The following is a 19979-nucleotide window of genomic DNA, read 5'->3' as shown; positions in this document are numbered from 1 at the left end:
AGTGTTATGATTGACTATGATGTCCCAGTTGTATTCAGTTTAGTGATTGGGTATGATGTCCCAGTTGTATTCAGTGTTATGATTGACTATGATGTCCCAGTTGTATTCAGTGTTATGATTGACTATGATGTCCCAGTTGTATTCAGTTTAGTGATTGGGTATGATGTCACAGTTGTATTCAGTGTAATGATTGGATGTCACAGTTGTATTCAGTTTAATGATTGACTATGAAATCACAGTTTTATTCAGTGTACTGATAACAAGTTATCCAGGTGTATTTACTGAGGAGATATCTGTTGTTCCAGATGTATTTACTGAGGAGTTATTTGTTGTTCCAGGTGTATTTACTGAGGAGTTATTTGTTGTTCCCGGTGTATTTACTGAGGAGTTATTTGTTGTTCCCGGTGTATTTACTGAGGAGTTATTTGTCGTTCCAGATGTATTTACTGAGGAGTTATTTGTTGTTCCCGGTGTATTTACTGAGGAGTTATTTGTTGTTCCAGATGTACTTACTGAGGAGTTATCTGTCGTTCCAGATGTATTTACTGAGGAGTTATTTGTTGTTCCAGATGTATTTACTGAGGAGTTATTTGTTGTTCCAGATGTACTTACTGAGGAGTTATTTGTTGTTCCCGGTGTATTTACTGAGGAGTTATTTGTTGTTCCAGATGTACTTACTGAGGAGTTACTTGTTGTTCCCGGTGTATTTACTGAGGAGTTATTTGTTGTTCCCGGTGTATTTACTGAGGAGTTATTTGTTGTTCCAGGTGTATTTACTGAGGAGTTATTTGTTGTTCCCGGGGTATTTACTGAGGAGTTACCTGTCAATCCAGATGTATTTACTGAGGAGTTATTTGTTGTTCTCGGTGTATTTACTGAGGAGTTATTTGTTGTTCCCGGTGTATTTACTGAGGAGTTATTTGTTGTTCCCGGTGTATTTACTGAGGAGTTATTTGTCATTCCAGATGTATTTACTGAGGAGTTATTTGTTGTTCCCGGTGTATTTACTGAGGAGTTATTTGTCGTTCCAGATGTATTTACTGAGGAGTTATTTGTTGTTCCAGATGTACTTATTGAGGAGTTATTTGTTGTTCCCGGTGTATTTACTGAGGAGTTATTTGTTATTCCAGATGTATTTACTGAGGAGTTATTTGTCTTTCCCGGTGTATTTACTGAGGAGTTATTTGTTGTTCCAGATGTACTTACTGAGGAGTTATTTGTTGTTCCCGGTGTATTTACTGAGGAGTTATTTGTTGTTCCAGATGTATTTACTGAGGAGTTATTTGTTGTTCCAGATGTATTTACTGAGGAGTTATTTGTTGTTCCAGGTGTATTTACTGAGGAGTTATTTGTCGTTCCAGATGTATTTACTGAGGAGTTATTTGTTGTTCCAGATGTACTTACTGAGGAGTTATCTGTCGTTCCAGATGTATTTACTGAGGAGTTATTTGTTGTTCCCGGTGTATTTACTGAGGAGTTACCTGTCAATTCAGATGTATTTCCTGAAAAGTTATTTGTTGTTCCCGGTGTATTTACTGAGGAGTTATTTGTTGTTCCAGGTGTATTTACTGAGGAGTTATTTGTCGTTCCAGATGTATTTACTGAGGAGTTATTTGTTGTTCCGCTGTATTTACTGAGGAGTTGTTTGTTGTTCCCGGTGTATTTACTGAGGAGTTATTTGTTGTTCCGCTGTATTTACTGAGGAGTTATTTGTTCTTCCAGATGTATTTACTGAGGAGTTATCTGTCGTTCCAGGTGTATTTACTGAGGAGTTATTTGTTGTTCCAGGTGTATTTACTGAGCAGTCGTGTTCATCCAGGGGAAACACCGGCAAGTTTTGTGTTTAATGGATTCTTGGATTTTATCCTGCGAGAAGATGACTGTCGAGCTCAACAGCTACGTAAACAGTATGTGTTTAAACTGATACCGATGCTGAATCCGGACGGGGTGATGCGAGGTCACTACAGGACTGACCAGCGGGGCGTCAACCTGAACCGCATGTACCTTGACCCAAGCTTCACCCTCCATCCATCCATCTACGCTGCGAAGAGCGTCATCATCTACCACCATGTCCACAACCGCATCAAGAAAGAGGGTGACCTGTCTGACATTCAGGTCAACTTCCCACAGGGAGAACTTGTGTCTAGTCCACAGCGACCAGCAACACGTACCCCTAGGCTCAACCTGTCAGGTCAGGGGGAAGCCCTGAGTTCTCGGACACTGGTTGGAGCTGACCCTCTCTCGTCAAGGACGCCGGGCAGTGATGCTACAACTGTTGTGATCAGAGACTGTGTTGAACCAGTGGACAGTCATCGAAGTGACCGGAATCCGGGCGGAAGTGAGGCCACATGGCTTCATGAAACGAACAAGCTGCCCACGCTTGATGTTGAAGGACTAGACTCAAGTCACATGGATTCAGCTCAACCAAAGTCATTTCAGATCGAACCTCTGAACCTTGCAGATCTTGACGGGACAGACACATCATTGAGCGATGGTGGACTGGCTCCGGACACCATGCCTACCAACCACGTGTCGTCTTCATGTTGTAGTGTACTCAGTAATCTCGACATGACCAAAGACCAGCGCCGCGTGGACAGCGAGTTGAGACTCCGTCTGTCAGAACTGAACATGTCAGATGACTTCCGATGTGATGGTGGCCCGGCCAATGAGTTGATGGCTGATACAGATGATGAGGGTGATGGAGACACAGACAACCTTGGCAACGAAGGGTCGGAGGATGAGGGGGACGTGTACGTCACTAGCACTAACTCCCCTCATCTGTCAGATCCGAAACTCAAAGAGATTCCTCCTCACGAGAGTGGGATAGCTTTTTATGTGGATTTACATGGGCATGCGTCGAAACGAGGCTGCTTCATCTACGGCAACTACTATGAGAATGAAGATACTCAGGTGAGCTGCGACTGCTTCTTATCATGATCATGCTCAGTGCACTAGGGTCATGATGATGGTGAGTTTTGCTTATGAGTGTAAAAAGATCCATGTTTTCTTGGTAACATATTCCGTGTTCCACATCAGTGGTTCCTGGGGTCCTTCAGGTCAACTCTTGTAGTGTTGGAATCTTGACACCCTAAATTTAAAACTTTCAACATTAGGTTTATGGAGAGGCCAATTGACTTGTTTGCATATTTTCAAACACTGCATGATATTGTATGCTATTCTGTGTGGAACGGACATGTCCTTAGTTAATATACAGTGTCAGGTCATGTCAGTCGGTAAAATCTGTTGTTCTAAGACATACAAAAAAGTATTGTTTAGGATGAAAAGTTAAGATTAATTTGTTCTCATTTTCTGACTTTCGAGAAAGTCCAACATGTCTGAAGCTTAAAAAAGAATCATCCTCATATTCACAATAAAATCTACTGGAAATGAAGTCATGAGACAGGTTCGGTCTGTAGAAGTTTCTATGGCAAACTGTTGAGGGAGGCAGGCATCTTTGTAAGATTCTTTTTTATTGATCATTTGATGTGGAAAAGACAGCTTCTCTCCATGAGGACTGACAAGCAGGACAATAGTCTTTATCTATTATGTGTTTCTGACTGTAACCATGTGTATCTGACTGTAACCATGTGTATCTGACTGTAACCATGTGTTTCTGACTGTAACCATGTGTTTCTGACTGTAACCATGTGTTTCTGACTGTAACTATGTGTTTCTGACTGTAACCATGTGTATCTGACTGTAACCATGTGTTTCTGACTGTAACCATGTGTATCTGACTGTAACCATGTGTATCTGACTGTAGTCATGTTTCTGACTGTAACCATGTGTATCTGACTGTAACCATGTGTATCTGACTGTAACCATGTATATCTGACTGTAACCATGTGTTTCTGACTGTAAGCCATGTGTATCTGACTGTAACCATGTGTATCTGACTGTAGTCATGTTTCTGACTGTAACCATGTGTATCTGACTGTAACCATGTGTATCTGACTGTAACCATGTATATCTGACTGTAACCATGTGTTTCTGACTGTAAGCCATGTTTCTGACTGTAACCATGTGTATCTGACTGTAACCATGTGTATCTGACTGTAACCATGTATATCTGACTGTAACCATGTGTATCTGACTGTAGCCATGTGTATCTGACTGTAACCATGTGTATCTAACTGTAACCATGTGTATCTGACTGTAACCATGTGTATCTAACTGTAACCATGTGTATCTGACTGTAACTGTGGTTATCGCCAGGTGGAAAACATGATGTTCCCAAAGTTGATCTCCATCAACACAGCACACTTTGACTTCACGGGCTGCAACTTCTCGGAGCGGAACATGTACTCGAAGGACAGGCGTGATGGGATGTCCAAAGAAGGCAGCGGCAGAGTCGCTGTGTTCAAGGCTATTGGCATCATACACAGGTGAGTTGGGAATCTATTCTACCCTGAAGTCCCCACAGGGGAGAAGTAAGTACTTGAGTGTTATCCTTGTACTGATTCTAGGAAATGAGTGTTAGTGTGTCATAAATACATTTCTGACACAAGTTTAGTTTGGGATATCAAAAGCAACATACATGATATCATAACTGTTTACGTCATCAGTGCTGTGTATGTCGTGTGTATTGTTATCCATGTCAACAGTGGCCTCTGCATGACGTCATCAGTGCTGTGTATGTGGTGTGTATTGTTATCCATGTCAACCTCTGCATGACGTCATCAGTGCTGTGTATGTCGTGTGTATTGTTATCCATGTCAACAGTGGCCTCTGCATGACGTCATCAGTGCTGTGTATGTCGTGTCTATTGTTATCCATGTCAACCTCTGCATGACGTCATCAGTGCTGTGTATGTCGTGTGTATTGTTATCCATGTCAACAGTGGCCTCTGCATGACATCATCAGTGCTGTGTATGTCGTGTGTATTGTTATCCATGTCAACAGTTGCCTCTGCATGACGTCATCAGTGCTGTGTATGTCGTGTCTATTGTTATCCATGTCAACCTCTGCATGACGTCATCAGTGCTGTGTATGTCGTGTGTATTGTTATCCATGTCAACAGTGGCCTCTGCATGACGTCATCAGTGCTGTGTATGTCGTGTGTATTGTTATCCATGTCAACAGTAGCCTCTGCATGACGTCATCAGTGCTGTGTATGTCGTGTCTATTGTTATCCATGTCAACAGTAGCCTCTGCATGACGTCATCAGTGCTGTGTATGTCGTGTGTATTGTTATCCATGTCAACAGTTGCCTCTGCATGACGTCATCAGTGCTGTGTATGTCGTGTGTATTGTTATCCATGTCAACCTCTGCATGACGTCATCAGTGCTGTGTATGTCGTGTGTATTGTTATCCATGTCAACAGTTGCCTCTGCATGTCGTCATCAGTGCTGTGTATGTCGTGTGTATTGTTATCCATGTCAACAGTTGCCTCTGCATGATGTCATCAGTGCTGTGTATGTCGTGTGTATTGTTATCCATGTCAACCTCTGCATGACGTCATCAGTGCTGTGTATGCCGTGTGTATTGTTATCCATGTCAACAGTGGCCTCTGCATGACGTCATCAGTGCTGTGTATGTCGTGTGTATTGTTATCCATGTCAACAGTGGCCTCTGCATGACGTCATCAGTGCTGTGTATGTCGTGTGTATTGTTATCCATGTCAACAGTGGCCTCTGCATGACGTCATCAGTGCTGTGTATGTCGTGTGTATTGTTATCCATGTCAACAGTGGCCTCTGCATGACGTCATCAGTGCTGTGTATGTCGTGTGTATTGTTATCCATGTCAACAGTGGCCTCTGCATGACGTCATCAGTGCTGTGTATGTCGTGTGTATTGTTATCCATGTCAACAGTTGCCTCTGCATGACGTCATCAGTGCTGTGTATGTCGTGTGTATTGTTATCCATGTCAACAGTTGCCTCTGCATGACGTCATCAGTGCTGTGTATGTCGTGTGTATTGTTATCCATGTCAACAGTGGCCTCTGCATGACGTCATCAGTGCTGTGTATGTCGTGCGTATTGTTATCCATGTCAACAGTGGCCTCTGCATGACGTCATCAGTGCTGTGTATGTCGTGTGTATTGTTATCCATGTCAGCACTAGCCCCTGCCTTGTCTATGCCAGCTGACAGGAATACTGCTGTGTGTGTTTCAGCTACACCTTGGAGTGCAACTACAACACCGGCAGAATGGTCAATTCTGTCCCCCCGGCCTTCCATGACCAGGGCCGCGCCACACCCCCTCCAATCGCCGGGTTCCCCCCCAAGTACACTCAGGCCCATTATGAAGAGGTATGTGACATCCATATGGACTTTGTGTATAGGAAAGATTTGGTAGGCAGTGGAGTCTGTAGTTAGACCAAGGTTTGATACCTCATTGGTGAGGCAGTGGACCCTTTGGTTAGACCAAGGTTTGATACCTCACTGGTGAGGTGTTGGAGCCTGTAGTTAGACCAAGGTTTGATACCTCACTGGGGAGGCAGAGGAGCCTGTAGTTTGACCAAGGTTTGATACCTCACTGGGGAGGCAGTGGAGCTTTTTAGGTAGACCAAGGTTTGATACCTCTCTTGTGAGGTGTTGGAGCCTGTAGTTAGACCAAGGTTTGATACCTCACTGGTGAGGTGGTGGAGTGTGGTATTTATGTCACTTCTAAATATGAAGGAACTAGTGATGTTGATAGACAGTAGTACATCGTTGGCCTTGTGTTGCAGGTGGGCAGGGCTGTGGCTACAGCAGCGTTAGACATGATGGAGACCAACCCCTGGACCAGGCTCACCCTGTCAGAACATTCCAGCCTGCATGGTGTGCGCGATGCCGTCCGCCGATACCTGCGTGGTCTGCGAGGCGGGCCGCGGGTTCCACGCAACCCTGTCATCAGGAGCTACGGCAGAAACAGGTACTGCAGCAGTGTCTGCTACAACATCCACCACGGTGTCATTGTCGACTTTCTAGAGAAATATTTTGTAAGAATCATGGTGTCTGCATGTATCTGAATCATTGTGGTATTGTACTGAATATGTAGATGGAAAATGTTCATATTTTTCTAGAAAAGATGACATCATCCTAATTGGGAGTGTGTTGTCAGTACAGGCTCTCAGATGATGAAGCTGGAGTTGACAGTATTGGGACATGAATGATAACAGCATCAGGGCTGTACGTGTCTAGTTGTGGGTGGCAGGAAAGGAATCTTAACATGAGACAACTGTTTAGGGATTAGACTTCTTGAGTGGGGATTAGCTGTGAAACAACTGAGATCAATGGAATTTGTTTGTTGATTTAGAAATGGGAATCATCTCAATATGATTAACAACATTGCCAATTCTTTGTCAAATTTAATAATGGCATTAACCATAGTGGCATTATAACCAGGAATTGGAATGGTTGGTCTGAAAAACATTGGCATTGGCATTATAACCAGGGCATTTTGCATTAGGGCATTATAATCATGGGGCATAGTATAACGAGGGAGGACTCTACATGCACTATTAAACAAGTCCCAAAGACTTCCCATTTAACAGTCTTTTTCAACCTACCAGAGCAAAAATACTCAAATATATTTGACATTCTGTAATAGGGGACTTGCATGTTGTGGGTGGCCTGTTGAGCCGGACACCCTGTTGTTGTGATGCTGGTCATCTTGTCTGTCTGTGGAAGTTGTCATTTTCTCATAGCATTTATGATACATTGCCACTGTTCACAGTTTGACTGGCAACAATTTGAACAACAATCGTCAGAATCGCGGGAACCTGAGTGAGTCCAACATCCATCAGAACAACCGCGGTGCATTCTCTCGCTCCACTGTCAGTGACACCAACACAGCCAGCACCTCCCGCACAGTGCGCGGCGGCGGCGGCGGCGGGTACACCAGACAGCCCACTCTGGGGCCGGGCAACAAGCGGGAGTTGGCGCCGGTCAGAGAAGGTAGGCCCAGTGATAACTATTGTTTTATTTTTGGCAACTTGTTTGTTTCCTTGCGAGTTATTTCAACATGAGATGACTTTGCTTCCGTCCTGTTGGGGATGACCCTGTGACATCATGCAATATCCCTAGCGGCATCTCTCAGGACTTCCGTTTCTATGTCTGTTGTTTCAGCTACCCGCGGCGCCCTCGGTAACCAGACCCGGCGCCGAGTCACTCTGCCGTCCTGTAGCTCACCTGCCAAGCCAACGTCTGCTTCCTCGGTCCCAGCATCCACCAAGATGGCCTTGAGAATAGGGTCAGGATCAGGGTCAGGGTCAGAGGAGAGGCGGCAGCAGTCCGCAGACTGTTCGCTGAGGATGAGGGAGGAGGACAAGTACCAGGAGCTGAAGAACAGTGGCCTGGTGAGACAGAGAGGCAGCCCTCCTCCAACTGTATCTGTGTCTGCTGAATGGCCCTTGAGGCCTTGTCTGATATTAAGGGAGCGATGAGTTTTATGGTCATATACCAATCAGTGGTATGAGGTATTTTGCATGTGTGATATTGCCAACATGGAGACTGTCATATCATAGGGGTTGTAATAACCAGACCCTTATTAAACCCCCTGCCGGGCTGATATGGCTTGTCAATGCATTTTGATGGGCGATCGGAATCAGCCCAGGTGCTAAGGAATTAGAGTCTTCCAAACAAGGTGAACATGTTAGAGATGTTTTACGAATGGATACATTTAACAACTTGATGTTATGGTATGTGATAACAAGGTTATTATATGGCATTTATGTAGCAGGGGGCGTGGAGTCATCCCACAGATGACATCCTTACCTTGTCAGCATGCTGACGGGGTTAACCTCTTCCGTCATGTGGACAACCCTCAGGCTGATATGGCGGTCTAGGGCTGATATGGCGGTCTAGGGCTGATATGGCGGTCTAGGGCTGATATGGCGGTCTAGGGCTGATATGGTGGTCTAGGGCTGATATGGCGGTCTAGGGCTGATATGGCGTTCTAGGGCTGATATGGCGGTCTAGGGCTGATATGGGGTATGACAGCCATATAATAACCTCTAAACATCAACTAGGTCTGTAACGATTCATCAAAATTCATCGTGGATAAATTGAAATATAACACCGATGCCAGTCTACACTGCCAATAGTAACTTATGATACTGTTTTCACTTATTTCACATTCATTTTGATATATGAAACACTTTTCTGAAAGACAAAGCAAATGCTTCTTTAACCTAGGTGTGTGATCAATTGGAACATGATAGTTACGTATATCTATATGCACTGGCGCTTGGTTGAATGTTGGTGTGTGGTGAGCAGGACATTGTGTTTTCAGTTGGCTCTAGCCAAGAAGGGGGCCTCTCCCAGTCGGATCCCGCTCCCCACGAACCGCTCCCAGCTGAACCTCCTGACCCCCCAGGGCATGGATGTCCACTCCAAGTTCCTGGCCCAGGGGAACCTGCGCGCCACCAAGCCGGGGACCAAGTCAGGGCCGCACAAACCAGGGGAGATAACTCACCCAGCTGAGGTTGACGGCAGCATGCAACCAGGAGGCAGGAGTAATGAAGGTCACAAGGGACCCGAGGACGCATCTCACCCGGGGGACAGCATCCCTATCACGCTCACTAAGGATGCAGTTCCCATCATACAGAGTACTGTCACAGTCCGCGACGGAACAGATGCTCATGGGTGCGTCTAGACATCAGAATGTCAGACAGGTCATAGGTGATGGCAGAATGGTGCCCCTTATCTATGCCAGGATCTGCTAGTCCAACATGGGTGGGTTGGGAGTGTGTGGGGTTGTGCTTAGGACAAAACAGAGTCTCATGGTGAAGCAAGTGATTCCAATGTTCTCACAAGTCTTCGTATTCTTGAGGAAATAACATCATGTGTTTTCTGTTTCATGAGATAAAAAATCAGCAAAACTTTAACTGATCTTTGTCATATGAAAATGTTGAAAGTTGAAATGAGGAAAGTGTATGATCCCACTAAGCTACCGAATTGTCTTGAAAACTATACCACTATTTGCAGTGAGGTGCCTCGACGGAGGAGGTCGACTTTCGGACGCCGGAAGAGCTTGACTCGAAGCCCAAAGAACGGTGTGACCAAAGGTATGGGTAGCAAACAGGGGAGTGCGGACAGTGACTTTGAACGGCGGCGGAGACGGCGTAGGAGACAGCGCAAACGGACGACAGAAGCGAGCCCAGCGTCAGATGACGGGGGACAAGGTAATGGTTGACAGAGATGACAGTGATAGACCCATGTGCAGGGTGCAGTCGGGATAGGCAGGATGTAGTCGGGATAGGCAGGATGTAGTCGGGATAGGCAGGGTGTAGTCGGGATAGGCAGGATGTAGTCGGGATAGGCAGGATGTAGTCGGGATAGGCAGGGTGCAGTCGGGATAGGCAGGATGTAGTCGGGATAGGCAGGGTGCAGCATGTGTAGTCGGGATAGGCAGGATGTAGTCGGGATAGGCAGGGTGCAGTCGGGATAGGCAGGGTGTAGTCGGGATAGGCAGGGTGCAGCATGTGTAGTCGGGATAGGCAGGATGTAGTCGGGATAGGCAGGGTGTAGTCGGGATAGGCAGGGTGTAGCAGCAGTCTACAGCACTCATCTCTGTCTCCGGAGGCTCATGAACAGATGTCACATTGGCTGCTGAGTGTCAGTTCAGAGTCAGGCTTTTGACCACTGGTTTGTCTGGTCCCGGCTCTGTTAGTGTTAGTGTACTGTTAGTGTTCTGTTAGTGTTAGTGTACTGTTAGTGTACTGTTAGTGTACTGTTAGTGTTAGTGTACTGTTAGTGTTCTGTTAGTGTTAGTGTACTGTTAGTGTACTGTTAGTGTTCTGTTAGTGTACTGTTAGTGTACGAGTACTGTTAGTGTACTGTTAGTGTACTGTTAGTGTTCTGTTAGTGTTAGTGTACTGTTAGTGTTCTGTTAGTGTTAGTGTACTGTTAGTGTTCTGTTAGTGTTAGTGTACTGTTAGTGTACTGTTAGTGTACGAGTACTGTTAGTGTACTGTTAGTGTACGAGTACTGTTAGTGTTAGTGTAATGTTAGTATTAGTCTACTGTTAGTGTACTGTAAGTGTTAGTATTAGTGTACTGTTAGTGTTAGTGTACTGTTAGTGTTAGTCTACTGTTAGTGTTAGTGTACTGTTGATATTGCGGACTTTAAAGGTGTGCTACTGAGGTCAACTCAGGGAGTGGTGTTTGTTATTGTGAGGGAACTGATCTAGTGAGTGCTTGTTGATTACAAACCGTTCTGCCGTCCCCTGCACATGTGGTCATCTGCCATCTCGCCGGCAAACTGCAAACTTAGACAGTGATGGTGTCGTCATTCCAGACTAACTGTGTAGATGTTCTTCCATCACATTGAGACATTTTAGTTGGCTTGCTATTACTTATTCCCAACTTTAGATTTGCATGTTGCATGATTAGATACAGAGGAACAGAGTGGTGTCCGTGCTAGTCTTCATGTTTGTCTTGTTGGGTGTAGGCACGCAGACACTGGTCAACTGGTCATGTTGCATGATTAGATACAGAGGAACAGAGTGGTGTCCGTGCTAGTCTTCATGTTTGTCTTGTTGGGTGTAGGCACGCAGACACTGGTCAACTGGTCATGTTGCATGATTAGATACAGAGGAACAGAGTGGTGTCCGTGCTAGTCTTCATGTTTGTCTTGTTGGGTGTAGGCACGCAGACACTGGTCAACTGGTCATGTTGCATGATTAGATACAGAGGAATAGAGTGGTGTCCGTGCTAGTCTTCATGTTTGTCTTGTTGGGTGTGCTGTGACGTAGATGCCCTTATTTTATTTTATTTCTGCCGCTCCTGTGTTTACCTCACTCATCTTCCTGTGAGATCAAAGAAGGAGAACACTGGAACATGTTGGTTTTAAGACAACTGAGAAATATTAGATTCATGATTTTAAATATAGATCTGAGGAAAGTTACTAGAAATGTATGTAATTTCTAATGCTTCCTCTTCTAGTGTATAGCCAGTCTGACTTTACTCTGAGCTTCCATCACGGCTTGCTTGATTTGTGTCACTCTCTCCAGGATTTCCCCTGTGATTACCACAATACAGCGCTTGTCTCCATTTGATACCTGTCTCTCTGTGATAGTTCAAATGTGTATACTCACACTTGATACATAACTCCCTGCATTCACACTCGTCAACACTAACACTACCTCACACTGGTCAACACTAACACTACCTCACACTGGTCAACACTAACCCTACCTCACACTGGTCAACACTAACACTACCTCACACTGGTCAACACTAACACTACCTCACACTGGTTAACACTAACACTACCTCACACTGGTCAACACTAACACTACCTCACACTGGTCAAAACTACACTACCTCACACTGGTCAACACTAACACTACCTCACAATGGTCAACACTAACACTACCTCACACTGGTTAACACTAACACTACCTCACACGGGTCAACACTAACACTACCTCACACTAGTCAACACTAACACTACCTCACACTGGTCAACACTACACTATCTCACACTGGTCAACACTAACACTACCTCACACTGGTCAACACTAACACTACCTCACACGAGTCAACACTAACACTACCTCACACTTGTTAACACTAACACTACCTCACACTGGTTAACACTACACTGCCTCACACTGGTCAACACTAACACGACCTCACACTGGTCAACACTAACACTACCTCACACTGGTTAACACTAACACTACCTCACACTGGTCAACACTAATACTATCTCACACTGGTCAACACTACACTACCTCACACTGGTCAACACTAATGCTATCTCACACTGGTCAACACTACACTACCTCACACTGGTCAACACTACACTACTTCACACTGGTCAACACTAACACTACCTCACACTGGTCAACACTAACACTACCTCACACTGGTCAACACTAATACTATCTCACACTGGTCAACACTAACACTACCTCACACTGGTTAACACTAACACAACCTCACACTGGTTAACACTAACACTACCTCACACTGGTTAACACTAACACTACCTCACACAGGTCAACACTAATACTATCTCACACTGGTCAACACTACACTACCTCACACTGGTCAACACTACACTACCTCACACTGGTCAACACTTATACTATCTCACACTGGTCAACACTAACACTACCTCACACTGGTCAACACTAACACTACCTCACAATGGTTAATACTAACACTACCTCACACTGGTCAACACTAATACTATCTCACACTGGTCAACACTAACCCTTCCTCACACTGGTCAACACTAACACTACCTCACAATGGTTAATACTAACACTACCTCACACTGGTCAACACTAATACTATCTCACACTGGTCAACACGAACCCTACGTCACACTGGTCAACACTTACCCTACCTCACACTGGTTAACACTACACTACCTCACACTGGTCAACACTAACAGTACCTCACACAGGTCAACACTAACACTACCTCACACTGGTTAACACTACACTACCTCACACTGGTCAACACTAACACTACCTCACACTGGTCAACACTAACACTACCTCACACTGGTCAACACTAACACTACCTCACACTTGTCAACACTTACACTACCTCACACTGGTTAACACTAACACTACCTCACACTGGTCAACACTAACACTACCTCACACGGGTCAACAATAACACTACCTCACACTGGTTAACACTAACACTACCTCACACTGGTTAACACTAACACTACCTCACACGGGTCAACACTAACACTACCTCACACTGGTCAACACTAACACTACCTCACACTGGTCAACACTACACTATCTCACACTGGTCAACACTAACACTACCTCACACTGGTCAACAATAACACTACCTCACACTGGTTAACACTAACACTACCTCACACTGGTTAACACTAACACTACCTCACACGGGTCAACACTAACACTACCTCACACGGGTCAACACTAACACTACCTCACACTGGTTAACACTAACACTACCTCACACTGGTTAACACTAACAGTACCTCACACGGGTCAACAACACTAACAGTACCTCACACTGGTTAACACTACACTACCTCACACTGGTCAACACTAACACTACCTCACACTGGTTAACACTAACACTACCTCACACTAGTCAACACTAACACTACCTCACACGGGTCAACACTAACCCTACCTCACACTGGTTAACACTAACCCTACCTCACACTGGTTAACACTAATACTACCTCACACGGGTCAACACTAACACTACCTCACACTGGTCAACACTAACACTACCTCACACAGGTCAACACTAACACTACCTCACACGGGTCAACACTAACACTACCTCACACTGGTTAACACTAACACTACCTCACACTGGTTAACACTAACAGTACCTCACACTAGTCAACACTAACCCTACCTCACACTGGTTAACACTAACACTACCTCACACTGGTTAACACTAACACTACCTCACACTGGTTAACACTAACACTACCTCACACTGGTTAACACTAACAGTACCTCACACTAGTCAACCTAACCCTACCTCACACTGGTTAACACTAACACTACCTCACACTGGTTAACACTAACACTACCTCACACTGGTTAACACTAACACTACCTCACACTGGTTAACACTAACAGTACCTCACACTAGTCAACACTAACACTACCTCACAATGGTCAACACTAACACTACCTCACACTGGTTAACACTAACACTACCTCACACGGGTCAACACTAACACTACCTCACACTGGTTAACACTAACACTACCTCACACTGGTTAACACTAACACTACCTCACACTGGTTAACACTAACCCTACCTCACACTGGTTAACACTAACACTACCTCACACTGGTCAACACTAACACTACCTCACACTGGTCAACACTAACACTACCTCACACGGGTTAACACTACACTACATTATGTCCCACATACCCCTTGCTTGTTGCTTCCCCACCTGGCCATGTCCAGCATCAGTCTACCTCTCACTTCCAAACACAGTGTAGTACGAGTACACTATGAACCAAACGCATCTTCACACGTCACATATTGACCACAGTTTCACCAATTACAACCACATTCCAAATTATCCACACTCACACAGTCTCCATCAATTTACACCCACACAAAGTCTCCATCACTCCACACCCATACACAGTCTCCATCTCTCCACACCCACACACAGTCTCCATCTCTCCACACCCACACACAGTCTCCATCTCTCCACACCCACACACAGTCTCCATCTCTCCACACCCACACACAGTCTCCATCTCTCCACACCCATTCACAGTCTCCATCTCTCCACACCCACACACAGTCTCCATCACTCCACACCCACACAGTCTCCATCTCTCCAAACTCACACAGTCTCCATCTCTCCACACCCACACACAGTCTCCATCTCTCCAAACCCACACAGTCTCCATCTCTCCACACCCACACACAGTCTCGATCACTCCACACCCACACACAGTCTCCATCTCTCCACACCCACACAGTCTCCATCTCTCCACACCCACACACAGTCTCCATCTCTCCACACCCACACAGTCTCCATCTCTCCACACCCACACAGTCTCCATCTCTCCACACCAACACAGTCTCCATCTCTCCACACCCACACACAGTCTCCATCTCTCCACACCCACACACAGTCTCCATCACTCCACACCCACACAGTCTCCATTGATCTACACCCACACACAGTCTCCACACCCACACACAGTCTCCATCTCTCCACACCCACACAGTCTCCATCTCTCCACACCGACACACAGTCTCCATCACTCCACACCCACACAGTCTCCATCTCTCCACACCCACACACAGTCTCCATCACTCCACACCCACACACAGTCTCCATCACTCCACACCCACACACAGTCTCCATCTCTCCACACCCACACACAGTCTCCATCTCTCCACACCCACACAGTCTCCATCTCTCCACACCCACACACAGTCTCCATCACTCCCCACCCACACAGTCTCCATCACTCCACACCCACACAGTCTCCATCTCTCCACACTCCTTGCTGGGCTGTGTCCTGTTTCATCACGGTCATAAACCCTGCTCCATACTTTTAACTCCACCAACTGATCACTCACTGTCTATAGCTGGGGCCTAGTCATCAAAGACACTGTAATTTGCTTCAATGTAGAGTTGCCTCCCTTAGCCATAACAGGATTCAATATCTTAGTAACCCTGATTATGATCCTTGGTTTGTGAGCACCATACAGTCTAACTATGCTTGTGGGTTTCTCAAAAGTGGTAAATGTTTCTGACATTTATAATTTTGGGTTATCATCCCTCATTAAGCTGACACACTGTGATATGATGGGAATATTGTTCAAAGCGGTGTTTAACCCAACTCACTCACACTCACCTACTCACCTGCCTGTAGCCACACTTAGCTCTGTCAAAGTGGCGACATCATCGTTGTTGAAAGCTAATCTCTGTCATCATTACTGTGAGCAGGTCCTATCTGACGTGGGCTTGCAGTGCTCGTAATAAAACTGATCTAATATTAACAGGGTCTTTACTGAATAAACAATCAGACTATACCCAGGTACTATGAACTGAAGACACCAGGTGTTACACAATGTCTGTATGTCATGAAGTGAAGACACCAGGGCCCACTTGCACAGAACAATCTTAGTTACAATCGATCTTAGGCGGCTAAAATCACCTTTACAATCACCCTACAATTGTCCTATTCCACTTGCACAAACCGATCTTAACGCGATTGTAAGACGGCTTGGATTTAAGATCGCGATCTTAACTAAGATTGAAATCTTCAATGGTGGAGGTACAAATATCTTAAACTAGACTTCTGTCTATGGTTGTCTGCAAACGCGCAAATCTTGCTGCGCATACAACGTGTAGAACCGGTTACGACATACAACACGTACCTCCCTCCACGCACCTTGCACAGTTGAAAGGTCTCAACTATTTGAAGGAAACTATAATTAGAATGTTGGCATATAGATTTAGTGACATTCTTATTATGAAAGTAAAAAAAGAAAATAATAATAGATCTCTATGTCCAAATAACATAACAGGTAAATGTATGATCGTCATCTATTTGGGGGAGCTTTCCGTAAAATCCTAAATACATGTATATCCTTCATGTTTTAGTTTTGCCGCTATTACAAAGGATGTTATGACAACCTTTTCAAAACACAGTAAGACGGGAGATTTCAAGAATGCATGTACGGGAAATAAGAATAATGTTTCAAGAAAGAAGTTGTTTAATATATATTCATTTGGTATTAATTATATTTTTTAAAAAGTGTGAATTTTACTTTTGCTATTTATGGGATATTTTACACAAATTTCAAATGTCTCATCATGTGTATTTGCTTGTTTGATGAATATTTGTATTAGTTTCTTATAAATTCAGATATTACAACCGCTCGTGACTGGATATTGGATATAAACGTATGATTTTGCACTTCAACTTGTGTTTACTTGTAGATTATTTAATGATAAACTAAAGACAAAATAACTGACACGAATGTGACCCAAAAGATATACAAGGGGAGCTCGGCGGTTCTACAACATTAATACACTAACTGGGCAAGGAAGATTCTACGATACTTATACAAAGGGAAACCACTCCCATCTAGAATATAAACTATGATTAGCTGCCCTTGATTTATCTTAAAGGTCACGGACGTTACAAATCGCTTGCAGACGACTTAGGTTTTATCCTTCCCTTGATAAGGTATGTTGTTTTAGACTTCTTTCAGCATTGACACGGGTGGGAATAGTACTTTTAACTATCGACTCGATAGTTATGTGGTTCACTATCGCAATTAACGATATTTTTGACGTTAAATCTGTGGTGCGGTCTTCGTGTTGTTGAAGTGTCGATTCGAATCATAAAATCTAACAAAATAAATAGGCAGTGTTTGATCGTAAAGCAGATTATTAATGTGAAACTGGCCCTGTCTTGCACGCCATTTTGTCAGGAACTACAACGATCTTAGCTACTTAAGATTGGTCTGGACCAATTGTAAGTTTCGATTGTAGCTTACAATGATCTTAACCTACAATCGCTTTGTGCAAGTGGATGACAATTGTAGCGTAAGCCTAAGATCGCGATCTTAAGGATTTACAATAATTGTAGCGCTAAGATCGCTTTGTGCAAGTGGACCCAGGTGTTACACAATGTCTGTATATTATGCACTGAAGACACCAGGTGTTACACAATGTATGTATGTCATGAAGAGAAGACACCAGGTGTTACACAATGTCTGCATGTCATGAAGAGAAGACACCAGGTGTTACACAATGTCTGTATATTATGCAGTGAAGACACCAGGTGTTACACAATGTATGTATGTCGTGAAGAGAAGACACCAGGTGTTACACAATGTCTGTATATTATGCACTGAAGACACCAGGTGTTACATAATGTATGTATGTCATGAAGGGAAGACACCAGGTGTTACACAATGTATGTATGTCATGAAGGGAAGACACCAGGTGTTACACAATGTATGTATGTCATGAAGGGAAGACACCAGGTGTTACATAATGTCTATGTCAGTAAGTGAAGACACCAGGTGTTACACAATCTCTGTATGTCCTGAAGAGAAAACACCAAGTGTTACACAATGTATGTATTCATAAAGTGAAGACACCAGGTGATACACAATCTCTGTATGTTCTGAAGAGAAGACACCAGGTGTTACACAATGTATGTATTCATAAAGTGAAGACACCAGATGTTGCACAATGGCTGCATGTCATGAAGACACCAGGTGTAACACAATGGCTGCATGTCATGAAGACACCAGGTGTAACACAATGGCTGTATGTCATGAAGACACCAGGGTTTTATGGTATTATTGAGTAGGCAACACGGTATTGTTGTCCTCTATCAGAGGTGACCATGGCAACACAGTTGTCAAGGTGATGAATATAAGGAATTGAATACAGTGCCATTATTGGTCACTACGAGCAAATATTCTGTTACCTTATGACAATAACAAGTTGATGTTGTGCTTAGAGTTAGCATCAGTGTCATGTCAGTGTACCCATGAAGGTGATGGACATGCGGTCCCACTACGTGGTGAGTCTGGCTGTACATGTGTCAAGTGTATTTCACCCTGTGTTGTCGACCCACAGAGCATCACAGTGTACCCTACAATTCCCATGTAGCAGCAGCAGCAGCCCGGGGCTTGGAGGGGGCCGCCCTGAAACTGTCACCCAGGTAACCACCGGTAGTTGTGTGGCTGCTACTATAGTGTGGCCAGCAGTAGGTGTGTGGCTTCTAGTATCATGTAACCAGCTGTAGTTGTGTGGCTTCTAGTATCATGTAACCAGCTGTAGTTGTGTGGCTTCTAGTATCATGTAACCAGCTGTAGTTGTGTGGCTTCTAGTATCATTTAACCAGCTGTAGCTGTGTGGCCGCTAGTATAGTGTAACCAGCTGTAGTTGTGTGGCTTCTAGTATCATGTAACCAGCTGTAGTTGTGTGGCTTCTAGTATCATGTAACCAGCTGTAGTTGTGTGGCTTCTAGTATCATTTAACCAGCTGTAGCTGTGTGGCCGCTAGTATAGTGTAACCAGCTGTAGTTGTGTTGCTTCTAGTATCATGTAACCAGCTGTAGCTGTGTGGCCGCTAGTATAGTGTAACCAGCTGTAGTTGTGTTGCTTCTAGTATCATGTAACCAGCTGTAGCTGTGTGGCCGCTAGTATAGTGTAACCAGCTGTAGCTGTGTGGCTGCTAGTATAGTGTAACCAGCTGTAGTTGTGTTGCTTCTAGTATCATGTAACCAGCTGTAGCTGTGTGGCCGCTAGTATAGTGTAACCAGCTGTAGCTGTGTGGCTGCTAGTATCATGTAACCAGCTGTAGCTGTGTGGCCGCTAGTATAGTGTAACCAGCTGTAGTTGTGTGGCCGCTAGTATAGTGTAACCAGCTGTAGTTGTGTGGCCGCTAGTATCATGTAACCAGCTGTAGCTGTGTGGCCGCTAGTATAGTGTAACCAGCTGTAGCTGTGTGGCCGCTAGTATAGTGTAACCAGCTGTAGTTGTGTTGCCGCTAGTATATAGTGTAACCAGCTGTAGTTG

General features: G+C 44.6%; 1 protein-coding gene across 8 annotated transcripts in view; it reads left to right on the top strand.

The window, feature by feature from the left end:
- The window catches only part of LOC125382160 (cytosolic carboxypeptidase-like protein 5), a 53641-nt gene that overhangs the window by 23668 nt on the left and 9994 nt on the right, over nucleotides 1-19979 (top strand). For 3 of the 8 annotated variants that reach the window (XM_048400641.1, XM_048400643.1, XM_048400644.1), the window contains 9 exons: nucleotides 1789-2910; nucleotides 4216-4385; nucleotides 6117-6252; nucleotides 6672-6856; nucleotides 7661-7881; nucleotides 8053-8282; nucleotides 9218-9570; nucleotides 9913-10109; nucleotides 19036-19120. In XM_048400641.1, coding sequence (XP_048256598.1) covers nucleotides 1789-2910; nucleotides 4216-4385; nucleotides 6117-6252; nucleotides 6672-6856; nucleotides 7661-7881; nucleotides 8053-8282; nucleotides 9218-9570; nucleotides 9913-10109; nucleotides 19036-19120 — 2699 coding nt within the window. The remainder of the gene's footprint in view (nucleotides 1-1788; nucleotides 2911-4215; nucleotides 4386-6116; nucleotides 6253-6671; nucleotides 6857-7660; nucleotides 7882-8052; nucleotides 8283-9217; nucleotides 9571-9912; nucleotides 10110-19035; nucleotides 19121-19979) is intronic. The other 5 variants (XM_048400645.1, XM_048400642.1, XM_048400646.1 and 2 more) reach the window with 3 other exon arrangements.

Source organism: Haliotis rufescens, unplaced genomic scaffold (assembly GCF_023055435.1).
Source record: "Haliotis rufescens isolate VD_foot unplaced genomic scaffold, xgHalRufe1.0.p SCAF_2, whole genome shotgun sequence".
Classification (NCBI taxonomy): domain Eukaryota; kingdom Metazoa; phylum Mollusca; class Gastropoda; order Lepetellida; family Haliotidae; genus Haliotis; species Haliotis rufescens.
This window is presented reverse-complemented; position numbering and strand designations above follow the sequence as displayed.